This window comes from Dama dama, chromosome 12, assembly GCF_033118175.1.
Source record: "Dama dama isolate Ldn47 chromosome 12, ASM3311817v1, whole genome shotgun sequence".
Classification (NCBI taxonomy): Eukaryota; Metazoa; Chordata; class Mammalia; order Artiodactyla; family Cervidae; genus Dama; species Dama dama.
The window spans coordinates 24,091,702-24,113,481 of record NC_083692.1 but is presented as its reverse complement, the minus strand read 5'-3'; the positions used below and the strand labels follow the sequence as shown (position 1 = coordinate 24,113,481).

The 21,780-nt window shown below is 43.4% G+C and overlaps 1 protein-coding gene and 1 long non-coding RNA gene across 2 annotated transcripts in view; one reads left to right on the top strand and one right to left on the bottom strand.

The window, feature by feature from the left end:
* Positions 1-6,620: 6,620 nt before the first annotated feature.
* On the bottom strand, positions 6,621-8,695 carry LOC133066095 (uncharacterized). Its single transcript, XR_009695074.1, has 3 exons — positions 8,564-8,695; positions 7,211-7,361; positions 6,621-6,875 (listed from the first exon to the last, which is right to left on the bottom strand). It is a non-coding gene; the product is annotated as an uncharacterized LOC133066095 (long non-coding RNA).
* A 397-nt stretch (positions 8,696-9,092) lies between these two features.
* Positions 9,093-21,780, top strand: part of ARG2 (arginase 2) — a 32,892-nt gene continuing 20,204 nt past the window's right edge. Inside the window, exons 1-2 of the mRNA XM_061156817.1 lie at positions 9,093-9,270; positions 10,195-10,267. Of these exons, the coding sequence (XP_061012800.1) occupies positions 9,160-9,270; positions 10,195-10,267 (184 nt within the window). The 5' untranslated portion in view covers positions 9,093-9,159. The remainder of the gene's footprint in view (positions 9,271-10,194; positions 10,268-21,780) is intronic.

The following is a 21,780-nucleotide window of genomic DNA, read 5'->3' as shown; positions in this document are numbered from 1 at the left end:
ATATTCCTAACCCTGTCACCCAAACACTCTTCATTTCTCAAGCATGTGAGTCCTTTTGTTTTAATGTTTTTAAGTATTGAAAAGATGATGTAATATAGAAAATTTATGAATGAGAAAAAAATTACACAAATCCTAAAGACCTTTCAGTTTTACATATCACTTTCCCATCATTCTCTCTTAGTTTCTGCACTTTAAAATATTATCATAGTGATAGAATACACACCATTTTGTAATGTTAAAATATAAACAGGCATTAAAAAAAAAAAATAAGAGTTTGAGAAAAAATCAATTCAAATAGGGCAGTAGCAAGCCAGAAGTAAGAGCTGTCATTCCACTGACAGGTGCGAGGGGAAAGACTTTTACAGAGAAATTGTTTTTGCTGTTTAGTTGTTAAGTAGTGTCTGACTCTTTTGTGACCCCGTGAACTACAGCCCGCCAGGCTCCTCTGTCAATGGGATTTCCCAGGCAAGAATACTGGAGTGGGTTGCCATTTCCTTCGCCAAGGGATCTTCCTGACACAGGGATCCAACCCAAGTCTCCTGTATTGCAGATGGATTCTTTGCCACTGAGCCACCAGGGAAGCCCTTATAGAGAAAATGTGGAAGCAAAACAAGGAAATCATCTGATTGGCCATATCATAAGGTTGCAGTGTTTGGAAAGCCTGGTCAGCCATGTGTGATTGGTTGTCCTTAGGTTTAGATTTCTTAACCTAAGGCATTTATAGGTTTCTTGGTTTGCTTATGTAGGCAGCAAAAGTATTAGAATCACCTCAGTGTAATTAATTTAACAAGAATTAAAAATGAATGTTTTGGCAAACATTTTCCATACTTCTATAGAATTTATGAATACATTTAAAATAGCTACATAGAGTTCCAGCCTGTTAATCAACCATAACTTACTTCATACCCCCCTGTTGTTTTCCTGCTCAGTGAAAATGGCTAGTAACTGTTTCAAATAAGGAAGACAGTGGGGAAATATAGACAGCTAGAAAGGGAAAATAGACACACAGAAATAGAAGGAAACCTGCAGAAACGGATACAGCATAGGAAGCAGAGGGGTTTTTTTCCTTGGAGTCATATCTCCACCTTGTGGCACTTTAGGATAGTAACGCTTAATGTTTTTGATTTAAATCAAAGAACACAATGGCCTTTGTGTGTGTGTGTGGCAGGTTTCTTTCACCCCTGAAACATCAAGCGACTATATATCCTTGAACACTAAAGTTTTAAATGGAATAAACCAAATGTGGAAAAGTTTAGTTAAAATGATGGATCTAGTTTGAAGCACAAGGGCTTGAGAAACAGGTTCAGATAGACCATTATATTCTCAGCTTGATTTCAAGTGATGGGTTATCAATGACTTAAGTCATTGATGAAGCCACAACTATGTAGCCTAGGAAGTTGTTAGCTTCATGTGAAAATGATTCTGAAGATTTAAAAGGAAAAGTGAAAAGAAAAAAAAAAGGCTGGTTAAAGAAAGCCTTACCATTCAACGTGTGGTAGGTAGGGCAGCCGCATGGACATCACCTAAGAGCGTGTTACAAGTGCAGATTCTTGGGTCTCACCGTAGATCTGTGTGTGTGTGTGTGTGTGTGTGTGTGTGTGTGCTCAGTTGTGTCCCACTCTTTTACGACCCCATGGACTGTAGCCCTCCAGTCTCCTCTGTCCATGGAATTCTCCAGGCAAGAATACTAGAGTGGGTTGCCTTTTCCTCCTCCAGGGGATCTTCCCAACCTAGGGATTAGAACCCATGTCTCCTGCATCTCCTTATCGGCCAGCTGATTCTTTACCACTGCGCTACCTGGGAAGCATCCCCCAACCCCGCCCATAGGCCTGCAGACTCAGAATCTGAGCTTAACAAGATTCTAAGGTGATCTGCTTACACATTAAAGTTTGAGAAGCGCTGAAAGATCTAACTCCTCATACTTGATTCTCTATCTTGACTGCATATTAGAACCACCTGGGGAGCTTTCAAAGCTCTGTTGCCTGGGTCCATCTCTGATAACTAATCAGTGGTGGGGGAGCTGCTGCTGCTAAGTCGCTTCAGTCGTGGCCGACTCTGTGCGACCCCATAGATGGCAGCCCACCAGGCTCCCCATCCCTGGGATTCTCCAGGCAAGAACCCTCGGTTCTTTTTATCAGCTGCCAGGGTCGAAAACTGTTGGGAGAAATATTTTCCTCTGCCATTTTAGGTTCAAGTGACTTGGGGCGGGGGCGGGGGGGGGTGGCTTGCAAATTAACTGACAAGAGATTAACAGGAGGAAAGGAAGTTAGTAAGAGTAACTCACTGAATAGCCAGAGTAAAGCTATAGACACCAACTTAACAAAAGGAGAAGTGGGGAGGACTTCATACTTCAAAGTATGGAAAATTCTGTTTGGCTTTTTGATGCCAATAGGCAGCCAGTTCCCTCTTTGGTGTTAAAGGTCAGTCATTTCCCAATCAGGAAAATCCCTCAGTGGAGTGAGGGGTGGGAGTCAATGGCAACTGTGTTTTCAGGAGGCTCTGCTTAAGTTTTTTTTTTAATGTCTTTTTATGGCTCATATCAGATATTATTAAAATAATTTTCATACAACTTTGGTGGGCTCTTCATCTTTTTTTAAAAAGACCACACAATCCCTCCTTTAAATTTTATTTATATTTGGCTGCTCTGGGTCTTCTTGCTGCTCTTGCAGCAAGCGGGAGCTCCTCTCTAGTCGTGGCAGGCAGGCTCCTCACTGCGGTGGTTTCTCTGGTTGTGGCGCCCAGGCTCTAGGGTGCGGGCTCCGTAGTTCCGGTATAAGGGCTTAGCACACTTCCAGCATGGCCTGTGGAATCTTCCTGGAACAGGGACTGAACCTGAGTCCCCTACGTGGGAAGGCGGATTCTTAACCACTGGACCACCAGGGAAGTCCCTATTCATTCTTTTAGAACTGTCATTCTAGCACCACCATTCTGTTCCTCTATATTGTATAATATATATTATATACATGTTACTCTAGTACACCATCCTCCTCCTCACCCAGGCTTTAAAACCTCTCCTAATCTGCAGCTCAGTACCCTGTGTTTCAGTTGCTCCATACTTTTAACCTCTGTCCCTCACCTCCCTGACTGCATTGGTTGACAAAGTTCTCCCCCATACATACTCTCTACCACATTACCTTATATTATTTATCACACATGTTTTATTTATCATGCAGATCAATACCTACAATTCTCTGTCTCAAGGAGAGCTTGGACTCTTTATCACTGTACCCAAGATCCTAGAACACTATCTGATAAAGTGGGAGCCCAAATATTTATTGACTCTCTCCCTCTACCTTCATCACTGAAGTTCCAAACACCCTACAGATTCCTCCTGGAAAATCCTTAAGCTCAGCTTGAATGCCAGTTCCATGAGTTCTTCCCTGCCCCATATAAGAGTGGTAATTACATCCTCAGAACTTTCACAGTATAAAGAGACATAACTTCTTTTAATCTTTTAAAGCTTTTTATTTTGTATTGGGGTATAGTCAATTAACAATGTTGTGATAGTTTCGGGTGAACAATGAAGAGACTCAGCCATACATATACACGTATCCATTCTCCCCCAAACTCCCCTCCCAACCAGGCTGCCATATAACATTGAGAAGAGTTCCATGTGCTATACAGTTGGTCCTTGTTGGTTATCCATTTTAAGCATAGCAGTCTGTACAGAGACATGACTTCTTTTAAAACTCACTTATGATAATTAACAAGGTCCTACTGGATAACATAGGGAACTATGTTCAATATTTTATAATAACCTATACTGGGAAAGAATATATATAAATATATAATCTGAATAACTTTGCTGTACACCAGAATCCAACACAACATTGTAAATTAATTATACTTCAATTTAAAAAGACACTTACATATGTCATTTAGTATCTATTTATTCAATAAAAATTTATTGAACACCCCTCCTGTACCAGGCACTGTGTTAAATGATAGTAAGACACTATTCAGGCTCTCAGAGAAGTTGCTCTCCAGGAGAAAGAGAGAATCCTCTTAACGGATGATTGTAAGTCAGAGGCTGCAGGGAACCATGGGAGGGGTAATCAACACTCTTGATCTGACTTGGTTTTGGATTCTGCTTTTGACCACTTACTCTGTGACCCTGAGCAAATGACTTCACCTTACCAAGTCTTGGTTTCCATATCTTAAATGGAGGTAATACCAGTGCCTACCTCACTACATTGTGACGAAGATTTAAATAACACTTGCAACACGTTGGGTAGGTATCTAGTTTATAGTAATCATTCAATAATGTTAGCTAGTACTATCATGTCTAACTCAGCATTGGAGGGTCTGGAAAGGCTTCCTTGAAGAAGTGACTTCAAACTGAAAACCTGAAGAATGAGAAGGAATTAAGTAAGGGAAGGAAGGGAGGGAGGGAGGGAATGGAAGTAAAGTCCTAAACAGAAAGAACAGTAAGGTGCAAAGGGCTTGAAGGTTGTTTGTAGTGTAGACCTGGACAAAGGACAAAGTGTTCTGGTGTCCTTTGCAGCCCCAGCCACTGCTGGCACTAAAAGAAATTTCACACCTAAATTTCATTTGGCCTTTGATGGTAGCTGTTGGTCTGTTTTTACTTCTTTATCACTGATCAAGGCTAAAAATAAAATCCCCCTCTGTGTTGTGGGGGTGAGGGTGAGGGTGGGGGGAGTGATGAGTATGTGAGGGGCTCAGGCACCTCCCTCCACACAGGACTGCTGGTTGGGCAGGCAGTGAGACCAGTCATTTACTCCTACTTCCCCTCTTCTATTCCCCTCACTTCAGGCTTTCTACTGAACCCAGGAATCCCCACTGTATGGTAAACAGACTGTTATGTCTTACCCTCCTTAGAACTCATCCTTGGCTTCCTTACCTTTATTGTATGAATTCTCCCAGCTCCAGGATGGAAAAGCAAAGAAAGAAGGGACCACATTTTCCCAACTGCAGATTTTCCCTAATGCAGATTCAGAAACATTAATCTTCTGCCTTTCTGTAAAAATTCTTTTTCTGAAGTTTATGTTCTTCACAGATGCCCCTGACATCTGACCCTCACCTACCAACATGACCGAAGTCACCATGTTTCCTCTGCTCTGGACATTTGGGCTATATAGGCATTCTTGTTCTTCTGACCCACAAGCCGGTTTCAACTTAGGGCTATTGATCTTGCTGTTCCTATAAGTCTGAAAGGCTCTTTTCCTAGAACTTGTTATGGTAGCTCCTTATCATTCAGGTCTTTGGCTCAAATGTCAGTTTGGAGAGGCCTTTCTTGACCCTTCTCTCTAAAACAGTACATCTGGTTCCATTACTCTACATTATTTTCTCCATACCATTTACTGCCATCTGAAATTATGTATCTGTGTGTGTGCGTTCAGTCACTAAGTCATGACCGACTCTTTGCAATCCCATGGACTGCAGCACACCAGGCTTTCCTGTCCTTCACTATCTCCCAGGAGCTTGCTCAATTATGTATCTACTTAACTGTTTTCCCCACTAGAATGTTAGTACTGGGAGTGATGAGATTTTATCTGTCATTGTCAACAACACATAGACAATGTTTTTTTGCACTTTAAATATTGACAATATTTAAATGTGTTAAATATTGACAATAAATGAATACATGAATAGTTTAACTAAGAGGCTCTAAACTTTAGAGTCAGGCTTCGCAGGTGGCTCAGTGGTAAAGAATCTGCCTGCCAGTGCAGGAAATGCAGGAGACTCGGGTTTGATCCCTGGGTTTGGAAGATTCCTTGGAAGAGGTAATGGTAACACACTCCAGTATTCTTGCCTGGAAAATCCCCATGGACAGAGGAGCCTGGTGGGTTATAGTCCATGGGGTCGCAAAGAGTCAGACACAACTGAGTGAGTATACACACAGACTTTAGAGTCAAAAGGTGTGGTCAATGAGCTCAGCCTTTGGAAATTTCCACTTACCACATCAGAGCCCTAGACCAAGGACCATGAACAAGGGCTTCATAAAAGTCTAAGTTTTGTTCATTACCAAGCTCCTGTTATGTGCCAAGCACTGTACTCTGGAAAGGATCAAATGATGAACAGAAAGAGTCATGGTTCCTGCCTTTGAGAATTTGCAATTTAGTCCTCTCTGAGTTCCCTTTCTGCTGCTGCTGCTGCTGCTGCTGCTAAGTCGCTTCAGTCGTGTCCGACTCTGTGAGACCCCATAGACGGCAGCCCACCAGGCTCCCTCATCCCTGAGATTCTCCAGGCAAGAACATTGGAGTGCCCTTAGATTTGTAGCAAACAGTGGTGTGCTGGACACTGCTTTTAGCCACCTGTCGGAAAGATCTGCTGGAGCCGGAAATGGCAACCTGCTCCAGTATTGTTGCTTGGAAAATTCCATGGCCAGAGGAGCCTGGTGGGCTACAGTCCCCATGGGGCACAGTTCCCATGGGGCTGCAGAGAATTGGACATGACTGAGCGACTAAGCACACACAAGACCCTATTGTCAAATTTTCAGGAATTTTGCAAGCCAGTTGTTAAACATTGCCATCATTAAAAGTCAAATTATATAAACTTACAAGTAAATCATGATAAAAACAAAGATATACTCAAAACTTTATGCCTAATTATTTTACTATATCTTACTTTTTTATGCTCTTGAGGTTATTTATGGTGATTGTATACATATGGTGAAAATATTTTATAAGCAGCACATTTTCCCAGTTTCATGTTCAGTGACATCACAATGGTAGCTTGAAATGATAGCCCCTGTGGAGTATTTACACCAGAGAGATCTCTCAACACCATCATCAGGTCTTACCTACTGACCAGCCCCCACCTATCACCCCCAGCACACACTCCCAGCAACTTATCAAGGGATAGAGTATGTGTTGGCAGCCAGTGAATTGCAGAGGCAGAATCTCTAGGTCCTCCTACAAAGGAAGAAGAAAAAGAGAACCAGCTGATTTGGACCTGAGGAAAGGTCCAAGAGCTATGCTATAAAAGAGTACTACAAGTCTTAAAATATATTCTAAAATTTAATTCATTCTTTTATGTAATGTTAGAATATTATCTTTAATTACTTATTTTGCAAATAAATACCTATTTTGGAAATAAAAGCAGACCTGTTATTTGAACTTTGGGTTTTAAAGAAATGAATTATAAAATATTTCAGATATATAAAATTAATAATTTTAAAGTATAATAGTGATATAAAAATCTACTATTCACTCCCCTGAGGTATAGTATTGTGAAACTAGTAATTTACCTGTGAGTAAACTGTAGGTGGTGGAAGACCAGTGAAAGTGACATGCAGGATTCATGTAATACTTTAGAAAATCAATCTGGTGACTCACAGTAGGTGCTCATGAGCTGAGGTTTCCAGGAAAACCTGAGGTAATCTGTGACAGTATCAACTTCTGAAAACATAGCAAGGGGGGAAAAATGGATGGGTCAGTGGGCAAGAAAAATGCACTTAGATAATTACAAGGATCTGCTCAAGTGTGACAAATCAGTGACTCCCTGACCACAGCCCCATCCAGGCTCTCCGCACTCCCCCACCCTGGAGAACTTGTTTAAAACCCAGGCCGTTGGCTCCCTACCCCCAGAGTTACTTAGCCAGTAACGTTTGGGGGCGGGGGGCGGTCGGCGGTCAGACTCAGTAATTTGCATTTCTGCCAAGCATGCAAATATTGACCCTGCTGATCTGGGACCACACTTTCAAAACCACTGCCTCACAGTAATACTCTGCTTATTTTGCTAAGGCTTCAAAGACACCTCTTCTAAACCAGCAGGGGGAGACAGGTATAAAATTTATCTTTTAAAAATAAAACCGCCTTAGGAATACCCTGGTGGTCCAGTGGGAAAGATTCCGTGTTTTCACTGCCAACAACCGGTTGGATCCCTGGTCCCCTGGTCGGGGGAACTACGATCCCTCACAAGCCCCCGCAGCGCAGCCAAAAAACAAAGAAACAAAACCTGCCTTATAGTACTAAAGCTCCTTGGAATTACGACATTGCCATGGAGACTTCTGAAATATTTTAGAGAGCTGCATGGAAGTTGGCATCAGGTGAAAACATTTTCAGGTATTTATATAAAAATTTATTTTTGATAGGACTAACGTCCAGATTCCTGTAAGTAATTCCTTTCAAGTCATTCCTGTAAGACACTAATCATGGTTAAGGGCTTGGAATCTAGAGTCAGGTAGCTACCACTTACAAGCTTCCTGACTTTGGAAAAGTATTATCTTCTCTAATCCTGTTTCCACGACCTTAAAATAGTCCCTACTTTATGGAATTGTTAGAGGGCTAAAAGTTCTTAGAACTTACGTCGGTTATTAGAATATTACTATTACAACTTTAAGTAGTTACATATCGGCTCTTTAGCCTCTCTAAAATTGAGAAGTAGTTCAGATACGTTGCTATGCTTGTTTTTTAATAATCGGTACTCCCGTTATTCAGATGAAGAACTGAAAACGCCTAGAAGGTAATTTATAAATCCTAACCTTCACATCCAAAATACCTAAAATAGGTGGGTTTAACACGCCCCTCCCGGAGAGCTCTAATCTATATTGGATCTAGCTTTTGACGCCCAAAGGAGGTGATAAGCACGTTTCCTGGACCTTGAGCTCTGAGATGAAACGGAGCCGATGGACACCAGCTTGGTCTTGGCCAGGCACTCACGTGGGGTTGGACCAAGTCCAGCCCCAGCCAACTCTTCCGTAGAACTGGCATCTGCCAGGCGTGCATTTGTGCGAAGAGAGTCACGATCCTCGAGCCTACGTACGTGTTGGTTGGTTCGCATGTTCCGCTGAGTTCGCGCATTTGGGGGGTGGGGTGGGGGGGCGGCGGCCGCTTCCCGCCAAGGGACACACCTCTCCGGGACCTCCTTCTTATTGGCCAGGCCCCCGATCTTGGCCCTGTGGCGTCAGCGGCAGGGGCATGTCCTTGGCCCGAGAGTCCGGACCCGAGCCAAGTGACATCAGCGAAAGCAGGGGCACGGAGCAGCAATGGGCGGGGCCTGAAGGAAGGTGTGCCGGGGGCTGGCTGGGGGCGAGGCGGCGGGGGCCTGGGCGGGGCCGGGCGGCGGTGACGTCACGGAGCGGGGCGGGGCGGCGCGCGCCGGTAGGCTTTAAGTGTTGCCCGCCCAGGCGCTCACCTCAGTAGGCGATCCGCACACAGCAGGCTTTTGTGTTTGTTACCTCCCGCGCTGCCCATCATGTCCCTGAGGAGCCACCTCTCGCGTCTCCTCCGGACGCAAGTGCACTCCGTCCGGAAGAAGTCTGTCCACTCCGTGGCTGTCATTGGAGCCCCATTCTCCCAGGGACAGGTGAGGACTGGGACCTAGCACTTTGGGGCTGGGTTCCTCTCCCCTCAACCCCCACCCCCCAACCCCCTCACTCGAGCCCCGGAGAAAATCGGGACCGGTGGAAAGAACGAGGAGGCGAGGAGAGGATGGGGAGAAACGGAGTGGGGATGAGGTGGTGGATTCCCGCGATTGGACACCAGGAGAGCACGTGGGATTTTTTTTCCCCGGGGTAGAAGATGGGAGTGGAGGGAGGGATGGAGGGCACCCTGCGGTGCCCGGGGTAGCGGCCTGGTGGGTTTCTTCGGCCTCCCCTCCGAGGAGCGAGAGAGGGGTGGGTTCCCCTCGGGGTGATGGAGGAGAGGAAAGACGGGAGAGGATTTCACAGAGGGGCTGGAGGAGGAGAAACCGAGGAGAATCCCCGGTGGAAAATCGAGGGCGGAGAGGCTAAAGAGAGCGACCGAGGATTTAAGCCTCCAGGGTCTATTCTCAGAAAGAGCGTTCACTGGAAAGGAAGTCGGCGCTTGTCTCTCCAGCGGCGGGAAGACTGAGGGGCTGTTTTGTCCTCTCTTCAATGAAAGAAACCTGCAGTCATGGAGAGCTCACTGATGGAGAAGCCAGGGCTCAGCCCAGGCCAGAGACGCACACACCCAACAGCCAGATTCTGACTTGGCTCAGGCTCAGTCTTATCTCTGCCTGCCCTTCCCGACCCCGGGGGGCTTGGGAGGTTGATTTGAATCCAGTGATTGTTGTCTCTCTCCTCCTTCCCTCCAAGTGTTTGATATGACCAAAACTCAGAATAAAAGGAAGGGCTGATGCTGTCACAGGTTTCCAGAGGGATCTGCTGGAAACTAAGAATACCATTGCAGACTTCTGTATTTTTTGTGAGCTAAAATGGTCTTATTTTCAGTCATCTTCCCTCACATCTAGCTCTAATTTAACTTACAGAAGAGAAAAGGAGTGGAATATGGTCCCGCTGCTGTAAGAGAAGCTGGCTTGATGAAAAGGCTCTCGGATCTGGGTGAGTGGCTGGATTTTAGAAGTCTGAAGGCTGTTAATAGGCCAGTTCAGAGTTTCATTCTCTTATATCCTGGAACTGCACTGTGTGCTTGGAAAGTGCTTCCCATCCTCCCTTGGATTTCACCTGCAGCTTAAGATCTATGGAGGAGTCTTCAGGCAAAGACTTCTTGCAATAAAGAGCGAATGGGGAAGGCAAGGAGGTGAAGTGAGGCAGGACCTGGAACAAGTGCTGGTGACTGCAAAGTGGTGCTGAGGATGCTGGCTCCCGCTCCCACTGGACAGTCAACCTTTCCTCGAAATTCCAGTTCTCCTAACTCAGTCAGAGGTCCTTCTGATTGATCCGTCTAACCAGTTTCCTGTCTTCAAGCCATTTGTTTCCTCCTTAGTTTTAAGAACTTGCTATGACTGTAAGCAGAGACTTAGATCTGTGTTCTCCATACTTCCCTGATTATGAAAATAACTTGGTTTACTTGTCAGAAACAGAGATTCCTTGGCTTCACTGAGGATGAATCTGATTTACTGGCTCTGAAGTGGGACCCAGGCATGTGCATTTTCACAGACAACCCAGATAGTCAGAAGTAATATTGCTGTCTTGTAATCAGGATAGTGTTCTAAACATACAGAACCAGAAGTAAATCACACCCACAGATATATGCCATTTGTCTAGTAATAACAGGGCACCAGATTCCAACACCTTTATGGTAGGAAGTTTCTTATATTGAACTCAAATGTTTCTAGCTGCTATTCAAGGCCATTTCCTCTGTTATATTAGGACCATTCACATATCTCTTCTGGAGCTATAAAGTGCAAAAGGGCAGTGGGAACTATAGGTCCTGGAGACAGTAATACAGAGGCTAGGTGGGCTACAAATCCCCTCCCCACGCTTGCTTAGAAATCTCTGCTGATCATTGAGTCCATTCCAGGGGTGGGTCATCTCCCTTTAAAACAAGATTAATGAACTCTCCGAAATCACCTTGATTTGAGGGGCCCTTCATACACCTCTGGCTACATATGGATGTGTTATCTTGGTTTGAATATTGAAAACTTTTCTGTTAAATAATAGAGACCCCTACTGAAGAAGGAAGTATAATTGATCACTTTAATAACTTTCCATGTTTACCACCAAAGATGAGAGAGAAGATTTACTCTTCATGTGTCAACAAGTTACCTGATGGGAAGAGATTGTCCCCCTCTTCCTGCTTATAAATGAAGATGTGTGTACTTAATCGATCAGTTATGTCTGACTTTTTGCGACCCCATGGACTATAGCCCATCAGGTTCCTCTGTCCACGGGCATTCTCCAGGAAAGAATAATGGAGCGGGTTGTCATGCCCTCCTCCGGGGGATCTTCCCACCTCAGGGATTGAACCCAGGTCTTCCACATTGCAGGCGGATTCTTTACCATCTGATCCACCAGGGAACCCCATAAATGAAGATACTGTCTCTTTGAATCAGCTGTACATTCTTTCTTTTTAAAAGTGTCTTTTACACTCAGGAAAGCAATTTCTGCTAATCGCTATTTTTTAATACTGGGTAAACCTGCAGCCCATCTGATAAACTGAGCCTAGCTTTGCTAAAATTGCCTGCTCATTCTATTCTGCCTTAAGAGACTCCTGACTGGAATCAATTGTAGCTTCTTACAGGGGAGGTTAGTAATACCCAGCGGCTGCTGCTGAATGAGGGGGAGGGGAACGTTTATAGCAGCTTCTCTCGCTCTTGCTTTGTAGACCTTCTTTCCGGCCACAGAGCCTGGTATTTTTCCACTCCAACCTGGGGAAGCCATTCTCCCTAAAAATTCCACTCACTCAAAAACTTCTTGTGTAAATTTCCAACCTAAAGTGATGATGAAGCTTCAGTCTATTTGGTCTCCCCTTTAATTTTTCCCAGATATTTTTAGTTTTACACTTTATGTCCTTACCCTGTAGCTGATTGGCAGCCCGGTATTACAAGCAGTCTGAAATAGGATCTCATTGCATATTAATAAGATCGTGGCACTCAGCAGATTTCCAGCATGTGGTTTTGGCTAATCTCCAGGAAGATGCTGGAGAAAAGTAGCAAGAGGAGTTTTAAATGGCACTATTCTGAAACAGTACCAAATAAGCAGCATGAGTCAAATTTCAAGGGAGAGAAGACCCGTGGAAAGGTAGCTCACAAATCTCTTTGTTCCTTGCCTTCTGCTCTGATGTCACAGGCTGCTGGTGTTGCCATGGCATCAGTTAAACTTCCTGTTCCCTTGAATGAATGTATTTGATTTTGTCTGAGTTTGTTTGTTCCTTTCCCTGGGCTTAGCTAGGCCATTCAGTGGTTCTTCTCTTGGGTGACCACTTTACTATATAAAGAGAGCCTGAGAGAAATGAAGAAGTAATTTCTCTGGCAAGGCTTAGGTGCAGGACCATTGCTCCTGATTCTAGTTAGCGCTTATGGTCATGGTAATTTGCACTCTTTCCTCCAGAAGGGGAATGAATGTTCTGTGGGTAAGATAGTTATAAACTAACAGTTTGAGGTGTCTGTTATTGTAATTATGGTAATTTGACCCATCTGTGGTAAGGAGTGATGGCAGCCACTGAAAATGACAGCCTAAATGTACCGTGCTCCCGAGCTCAGCCAAGGGTTGTGGGGGGTCAGGAAGCCATTGTTCCCCTCAACTAGGCAAGGGGCATTTATGCTTTTGTCCCATTTGGTGCTCCATCGGAGAGGAGGGCAGCAATCTCTGGTTGAGACCTAAGCATCTGGTTTGCTTCAGCAAGAACCAATAGAGAGCCCGAGATAGTTTAAACATAAAGATATCGGGGCTGTTTGTTTGGGACAGATTGCTATGTGAGTGCAGGGGTCTGCTTTCAGTGTTCGGTAGAGAATGGTAGCCATCACACATTTAGTTGTATGCTAGTGATGCTTCAGCCTGGCTCCCATCCCACCATTGTACTGAAACTACCCCAAGTAAGCTTACTGGTTTGTCAGCCTCTTTTTTGCTGGACCTCTGTACTATACATCACTTTATTCCTGAAATATCCTGTAAGCCAAGACACTGCTGTCTCCTGAGCCTTCTCCCCATTGCCTGGTCCTTCTGGACTCCTTTGTGGGATCCTCCTCCTCTTCCCAACTCTCAAGTGCTCATGTCCCCAGTGTTCCTCCAGCTTTTTTCTGAGTAGCTTCATCTCACTGTCACAGATGTCTCAAACGCAACAGGATGGAAACAAAATTCATTACCTCCCTCCCCAGTTTGGTCCTTGGTAGGGGAGCTAAGGTCCCACATGCTTTATAGCCAAAAAGAACCAAAAATATAAAACAAAAACAATATTGTAGCAAACTCAATAAAGATTTGTAAAAAGGTCCACATAAAAATAAAAAGACCCAAAATAAATAAATAAATAAAATAAAAATTAAAAAATAAAAAGAATCCTGCATACCACTGTGAAGATTGACAGTCCCACATGCTGCACCTAAGACCCAGTGGAGCAAAATACGTAATTTTTTTTTAAAAGAGGATATTCAAAAAAAGATCGTTTATAATTTGACCCTCAACTACCTCTTCAGACTTCTCTCCATCCACATTCTACTTCATTTTAGTTGTAACTAGGGTTGTGGGCACTTGACCTCGGCTCTACCAATAGAAACACCCATCCTACACCTTGTCTTGATATTCTGGATGGTGCAGTAAAGATTTCATTCTGTGTGGGCCGTGGTGGCGGCAGTTCCAGCATAGCTTCTGTCTGTGGGGTCAGCCTTGCAAACCGCAGTGCTTCCTACCTGCCAGTAGTGGAGTTGACAGCTGCAGTAGTATCTTCACTGGGAAAACCTGCATTGGAAAGGCAGAGTCTTAACCACTGGACCACCAGGGAAGTCCCAAGCCTAAAACTCAAAAACGTCATCAAGTTCCAGGCATGCCTGACTGGTAAACAGACCTACCTTAGTGTGTTAACTGTGACTTATTAATAATTTTACGTTCAGTGTTCTGTATCTTAAGCATGGTGTAGGTTATAGGAGTACATATGTTTGCCAAAACTCATTGCACTTAAAATGTCAACTAATATAAAGTATGCATCAAAGCTGTTTAAACATTTCTAGGCTTATTCTTTTTTCCTTTTCATACTGTGTGTGGGGTTCTTAAGGCAAGAATACTGATGTGGTTTGCCATTCTCTTCTCCAGTGGAGAGCCAACTCGTTGAAAAAGACCCTGATGCTGGGAAAGATTGAGGGCAGGAGGAGGAGGGGTCGACAGAGGATGAGTTGGTTGGATGGCTTCACTGACTCGATAGACACGAGTTTGAGCAAACTCCAGGATGTAGTGAAGGACAGAGAAGTCTGGCATGCTGCAGCCTACGCAGTCACAGAGAGTTGGACATGACTTAGTGACTGAACAATAGGTTTATTTTTAGGATCAGCTTTTAGTCACTAAAAACTATAACAAGTTCACTAATTTGCATTGTGACTGTCTGCAGGTGTTAGTCACATAGTCATGTCCAACTCTTTGTGACCCCATGGACTGGAGCCCGAAAGACTCCTCTATCCATGGAATTCTCCAGGCAAGAATACTGGAGTGGGTAGCCATTCCCTTCTCCAGGGGATCTTCCTGACCCAGAGAAAGAGCCCTGGTCTCCGGCATTGCAGCAGATTCTTTACCATCTGAGCCACCAGGGAAGCCCACAGTTTCATTAATTTGTATATTCAAAAAATCTGAGCACTACTAAGCTTTAGGTACTAGAAATACAATAGTGAACAAAACAGAAATACCTGTTATCATGGAACTCTCATTCTAATGAGGGGTGGTTGGAAGCTGATATAATTAAAACATACAGAATGTCAGATGTAATGACATAAAGAAATGAATATAAGGGTTGGGGGATGGGGTAAGCATTGCAGATGTAGGTAAGATACTTCACTGAGAAGGGGTCCTGTGAGCAGACCTTTGGGAGATAAGGAAAGGAACCATGTGCATATCTGAAAGAAGAGCATTTTAGGAAGAAGGTAAGTGCAGTAAGTGAAGTGCAAAGACCTTGAGATAGAAAGGTGCCTGGAATGTTGAGGGAACAAAAAGCTACTCCTAAGGTCCTTCCAGTGGTTGTCCTGTGGAAAGGGGAGGGCCTTTCTACACTCTCATCTCCAGTTTTTCAAGAAAAGCCAGAAATCTGGGTTCTTATAGGAGATTTAAGAAAAACGTGATATTCATAAAAAGGAATATTGAGTCACAAAAAGGAATGAATTGCCAGTTCATGCTGCGAAATGGATAAACTCTGAAAGCATGATGCTGAATGAAAGAAGGAAGAAGACCACATGTTGTATAAATCCATTTACATGAAATGTCCAGAGCAGGCAAATCTATATAGAAAATGATTAGTGGTTCCCAGGGACTCGGGGGAGAGAGAATGGGGAGTGACCGTTAATAGGTCCTAGTTTCTTTTTGGAGTGTGTTAAACTTTTCTGGAATTAGTAATTTGCTAATGCCTTGGCAAAAGCACACATCACTGATGAGCTTGAATATAGGCAAATCTATTATAGGCATTACTGGGTGGGATTTGGCAAATTTTAATGTAACTGTATCTTTCCTGGTTAGAAAAAGGCAGCACAGAATTTAACTTACATCTTATATTTCAAAGTTGTTTGATATCTAACCTTTATTATGTTCTAGGCACTGTGATAGGCTTTTGCTCTTATGGGATCCTTAATCTTAAGAGGAAATTATGGCATTAGGACGGCTAGCATCAAAAATAAATAACAGTTATTGGTGAGGATGTGGAGCTATTGGAACCCTTGTGCACTGTTGGTGGGAATATAAAATCATTCAGGTACTGTGGAAAACAGTATGGAATTTTCTCAAAGTTAAAAACAGTTAATAGATGATCTACAAATTCTACTCTGGGCACATATTCAAAGGAATTGAAAAACAGGGTTTTGAAGAGATGTTTGTGTACCCATATTCATAGCTGCATGCTTCATAATAGCCAAACGGTGGAAGCAACCAAGCATCCCTTAATGGACGAATGGATAAACAAAATGCAGTACAAACATACAACAGAAAATCAGCCTTAAAAAGGAAATTGACATATGCTATAACATGGTGAACCTTGAGCATTATGTTAAGTGATATAAACCAGTTGCAAAAAGACATATGTATGATTCCATTTATGAGGTACCTGGAGTAGTCAGATTCATAGGGGCAAAGTAGAATGGTGGTTCAGGGACTGGAAGAGGGAATGGAGAGAGATGGTTTAATGGGTACAGAATCTCAGGTTTACAAGAAAGAGTTCTGGAGATGGATGGTGGTGATCATTACCTAGTAATGTGAATGACTTAATACCCCTTAAAAGTGATTAAGATGGTTATTTTTATGTGTATTTTACCATAATTTAAATTTATGTGTATTTTATCACAATTTAAAATTTAAAAATGAATTAGAATATTCTAAGAACAAGGAAGTTCACTTGAGGTTGTAACTTCTTAGGGACATAATAATGCTGTATGCTTGAAAAATTTTCAACTTGTTATTTAGCACACTGTCCTATAAATAAAATCTGAGAATGGAAAAAATGTATGGCCTGAAGGTCATACAGTCAGCAGTAGAAGTAGTTGAGAGCTTCACAACTTGCCATATACAACCTAGCCCCTCAGTTGGGGCAGTCAGAACCTTTCTCGGTTCATCATGGCTGAATAAGCTGAGTGGCACCATCATAAAGGTATGGTCCCCAGCTTCTTCTGAAATCCCTGTATTCCTCATGATGGCTATTTCAAACCTACCCACAATTCTCCTATTTTTCCAACTCAAGTATGAACTCCCTTAACTTCTAGCTCTTTCCCCCATCATCCCCCCAATTAGTTGTATCTACAAAGATGCTATGATACTCTCCTTAGAGGATGAGGTATTCAGTCCTTCCTGGGTAGGCAGGTACAATTGCACATGATGAAAGTCCCAAATAACAGTGCTTTAAGAAAAACAGTTCACTCTCCAGGAAATAGAGTCTAGAGAGAAGTCAGAGCTGGTTTGGAGGCCCAGTTCCTTGACATTCAGACCTAGATTCTTATCTTGCTGCTTTACCAGCAAGGCCTCTATCTAATGGTCCCTTAAGGCTGTGGCCTCGTTTCTGGTGGCAGGATGGGAGAATCAATCAAGAAGCGGGCAGAGGGAGAACCTGCGCTTTCCCTTAAGGGAAGTTCCCAGGACATTGCTGGAGGATGCCTCTGCTTATCCTCTTGGCCCCAGCATCTCACATGGCCACAGCCAGTTGGAAAGGAAGATGTTGAATTTAGTCTATTCTAGGGGATCACACCTCAGCTATTAATAAAATTCTTTCTGGAGGAAGGGAAGAGCAGATACTGGACAAGTGATTCTCAGCCATGCCATCTCCCTGTGGTCTAGAGCCTGTCCCTTTCTACTACCCGAGTGTCCTTGTTCAGTCACTTAGCCCTTCTTTCCCTTGTTTCTCAGCACCTCTTTACTAACCTGTCCCTTCAATAATTCAGTGCAAATCTTACCCACCTCCTACCCGCTATCTGCCAAATGTAGCCTTCCAGCCCTTGTCCAGATATTTTGCTTCTCTTCAGAGCCGCTGTCTTGGCTTCCCCACTGCCTTTTTACACATCTCCTTGCTATAACCTGGTGTCCTGGGCCATCACTGCAATGAAACTGATTTTGCTAAGGTCTCTGATCTCCTACTTTCTAATATGGTGGATTCTGCAACATTCACATTTGACACTATTAACCATGCCATCCTTATTGAAACTGACACCACCCTCTTCTACTTTTAATTCTTCGGGTTTCTTTGCAATATTCTCCACCACCTACATGGTGGTATTCCTCAGGGTTATTGCCCTTGATCCTCTTGCTTTATGCTGCCTTGGTTGGCAGTTTGTCCATTTCCATGGCCTTCCTGGTACTTGTACATTGATGCCTCCAGAGCTTTATCTCCAACACTTAAAATTCCCTTTCCTTCCAGCTCCAAACTTATATACCAGCTGGCTTCTGTGTATCTTAACTTTTTTATTATGGAAGTGTTCAAACATAAGGAAAGTAGAGACGGTAACATAATGAATTTGATGTCTATCACCTAGTACCAATTATCCATACTTGGCAATGTTTCTCATCCCACCTTCATAACTTTTGAAGCAAATATGAAGACATCTATTTTTTCATCTGCAAATATTTCATTGTATTTCTTCAAAATTCGAGAAAGCTTTAAAATTAACTACAATACTTTATTGCATCTAAAATAAGTTAGTATCAAATACAGAGTATCAGGGAAATATAATTTAAAAGAATTTCTCAACTGAGAACCTGTCCACAAAGGTGGTAGAGAAGGAAAACAGTTTATTTTTGAATAAACATTAAATCGGGCAATCTGCTGAAAAATTACAAAGATAAAGAAATCTTACTCTTTTCTATAGCCAAGCAGGTGCAGTACAATCCATGTTTTCAAGATTAATAACTAGTCCTCCAGTTAGAAGACTTTGATAGTTGACCTTATGTCACAGGGTCCCAGGTAGCACTAGTGGTAAAGAACCCACCTGCCAATGCAGGAGACGGAAGAGACTCGGGTTCAGTCCCTGGGTCAAGAAGATCCTCTGGAGGAGGGCATGGCAACCCATTCCAGTATTTTTGCCTGGAGAATTCCGCAGAGGAGCCTGGTGGGCTCCAATACATGGGATTGCAAAGAGTTAGACACGACTGAATCAACTTAGCATGCACACAGTTATAGCACATGTTCAGTTCAGTACAGTCGCTCAGTCATGTCCAGCTCTTTGCGACCCCGTGAACTGCAGCACGCCAAGCCTCCCTGTTCATCACCAACTCCCGGAGTTTACCCAAACTCATGTCCATTGAGTCGATGATGCCATCCAAGCATCTCATCCTCTGCCGTCCCCTTCTCCTCCTGCCCTCAATCTTTCCCAGCATCAGGGTCTTTTCAGATGAGTCAGCTTATTGCATCAGGTGGCCAAAGTATTGGAGTTTCAGCTTCAACATCAGTCCTTCCAGTGAACACCCAGGACTGATCTCCTTGCAGTCCAAGGGACTCTCAAGAGTCTTCTCCAACACCACAATTCAAAAGCGTCAATTCTTCTGCGCTCAGCTTTCTTTATAGTCCAACTTTCACATCCATAAATGACTACTGGAAAAAATATCATATGTAACTCATCCTAACTTTATCATCAAACTTGGAGGGACTACTTTAGTTGACTGGCTTTATCTGGAGGGGAAACAAACATCTCACATCTTAACGTGGGAGGTAGTTTTTTGGCAAATTGAAGCAAGGAGCCCACCATCCATGCCCTTAGAACTGGGAGGTTGAGACCCTAGATGTTTGCATTTCAAAAAGTGGTTCCCAGATCCTTGAGGAAACATTCCTAAATTATGAGGCCTATTTAGTCTGTAAAGATTACTTGCATGTGAAAAGGACAGAGAAAGAAATTCTGAAACACAGAGATGGGAAAAGTCTACCCTTGTTTTCAACAGGGATAATCAAGTCTATTTTCAATTTGCATCTGTCTTTACACAGTTAAGATTCACAGTGCCCAACTGATTTATACTTGTGGTTGATCTGTAGAGGAAACTAGGTCATTTGTAGAATCTCTCAGCTTGGATTTTGCAGATGGCATCCTTGTAGCATTCTGGGACATGTTCTTTGTCCTCTGTATTTCCTGTCAACTGTTTACTAAATCTAGATTCTTGGTCAAATTCAGGTCCAGCTTTTTGGGTTTTTTCCTGGCAGTTCTGCTTCTTGTGCTCAGTCACATATGACTCTTTGTGGGCCCATGGACTGTAGCCCACCAGACTCCTCTGCCCGTGGAATTTTCCAGGCAAGAATACTGGAATGGGTAGCCATTTCCTTCTCCAGGGGATCTTCCCAACCCAGGGATCAAACCTAGGTCTCCTGCATTGCAGGCAGATTCTTTCCCATCTGAGCCACCAGGTGACATGTTTTCATTCAAAGTGATGTCATCAGTCATTGAATACTCATTGAATTGAGCCTTTAACTTGTTGAATTGAGTCATTAACTCGTTCCTGTGTATGATCAACAGGATAGTCTCTAACACCCCAATGTCGGTGCATCCAAAACTGAACTTAGCATCATCTCCACTCCCTTCCCCTGTGCTTTCTTATCTCTGGTGGTAGCAGAGCCAGAAGGCTGGAGGGCAAACCCTTTCTCCCCCATAGCCCTCTTAAGTATTGCTGGAATCTCGTCAGTTCTCTCCCACCGCCTTGTCTTTATAGGCCCTCTGGCGGCTGCTCTTCTGCAGGCCAGGCAGTTTTCCAGAGGCCACCAGATCTACGGTGCAGATTTGATCTGTCACCTCCTGACTTGAACCTTAGTAGCTCCTACTGCATATAGGACCTGAGCCCTGCCTCTTCCTGCCTCATCTCTCTGCAGTCATCCCTGATGGTCCCTGGGCATTGTTGTGTAGGCCTGAAGGCATTATGTGCCTTTTCTGCTTGGCAAGCCTTTCTCCTTTTATTCCTGGCTAAAATCTTCAAGATTCAGACACCAATTCTTCTGAGATGCCCTTTTGGCTCATCCTGGATCTGAGTCAGCATCTTCTCGTGACTCTTTCCATCACACCCTGTGTATGACGGCGTCATCACAATTAGCACCGGTCTGTGCTTCCCCCGCCTGTCTTCTGACCAGGCTGTGAGCATCCTGAAGGCTGCAGCCAGGCGCGCAGTCAGCACACAGTCAGCTTTTGTTGAAGGAAGAAATGGGGCAAAAAATCTAGCTATCTTCTGGAACTTTATCCATCGTTACCCATGGGATTTTCCCGGATCACAACTTCCTTTCTCTCAAAATAGTTTGCTCCTCAGAAGCCCCCTGGTTTCTCAGATTTTAAAAATGCATGACAATAAATAATATATCAAATTGATATATTATCAGATTATATATATTAATCTATATATCTGTCGTGTATCAAATTGTTTAATTCTTACAAGGTGTTGGGCTACCAGTTGAATGAACTTAGTCACGCTAAGTGTTGGTAAGCAGTGATGACCAGTTTTTGCCTCCTTTTCTGAAACATGCTTGGTTTTAATCTAGAACTTGAGTGTCCAAGATGACTGCTTCAAGTAAGGCTGACCTCTAGTTGCTTTAGACAGAAGTGGCATTATTCCTTTCATATCCAAGACAGTACCGTTCAGAGGCCTAGAACCTAAGAGATTACCATGTTTAGTTTAAATAACTTAGCGCTTGAATAAATTTACTTGTCCTCTCTATTAATGAGCAAGCTCTCCTGGTGGGGAGGGTGTATTCCTGTAATAGCTGTAGTAATGCTAAGATTTGATGAGAAGATAGAAAGCATCTTTCTGGCTCCCTCCTCTAACCCAAGAAATCAGAATTACAGAATAGGAAAAGAAATAGAAAATACCTTCCTGTGTGACTGAAAATTGAGTCACAGTAGGATGTGGCATTGCGGTTAGGGTTTTCAGAGAATCACTGTCCCAAGTGAAATTGGCGGTGCCTTTATATTCTTTTATAGGGAAGGTAGAAAGTTTGAACTGTGTGTGAAAGCTGGACTCCTTAGGAGCCATTGTGATGA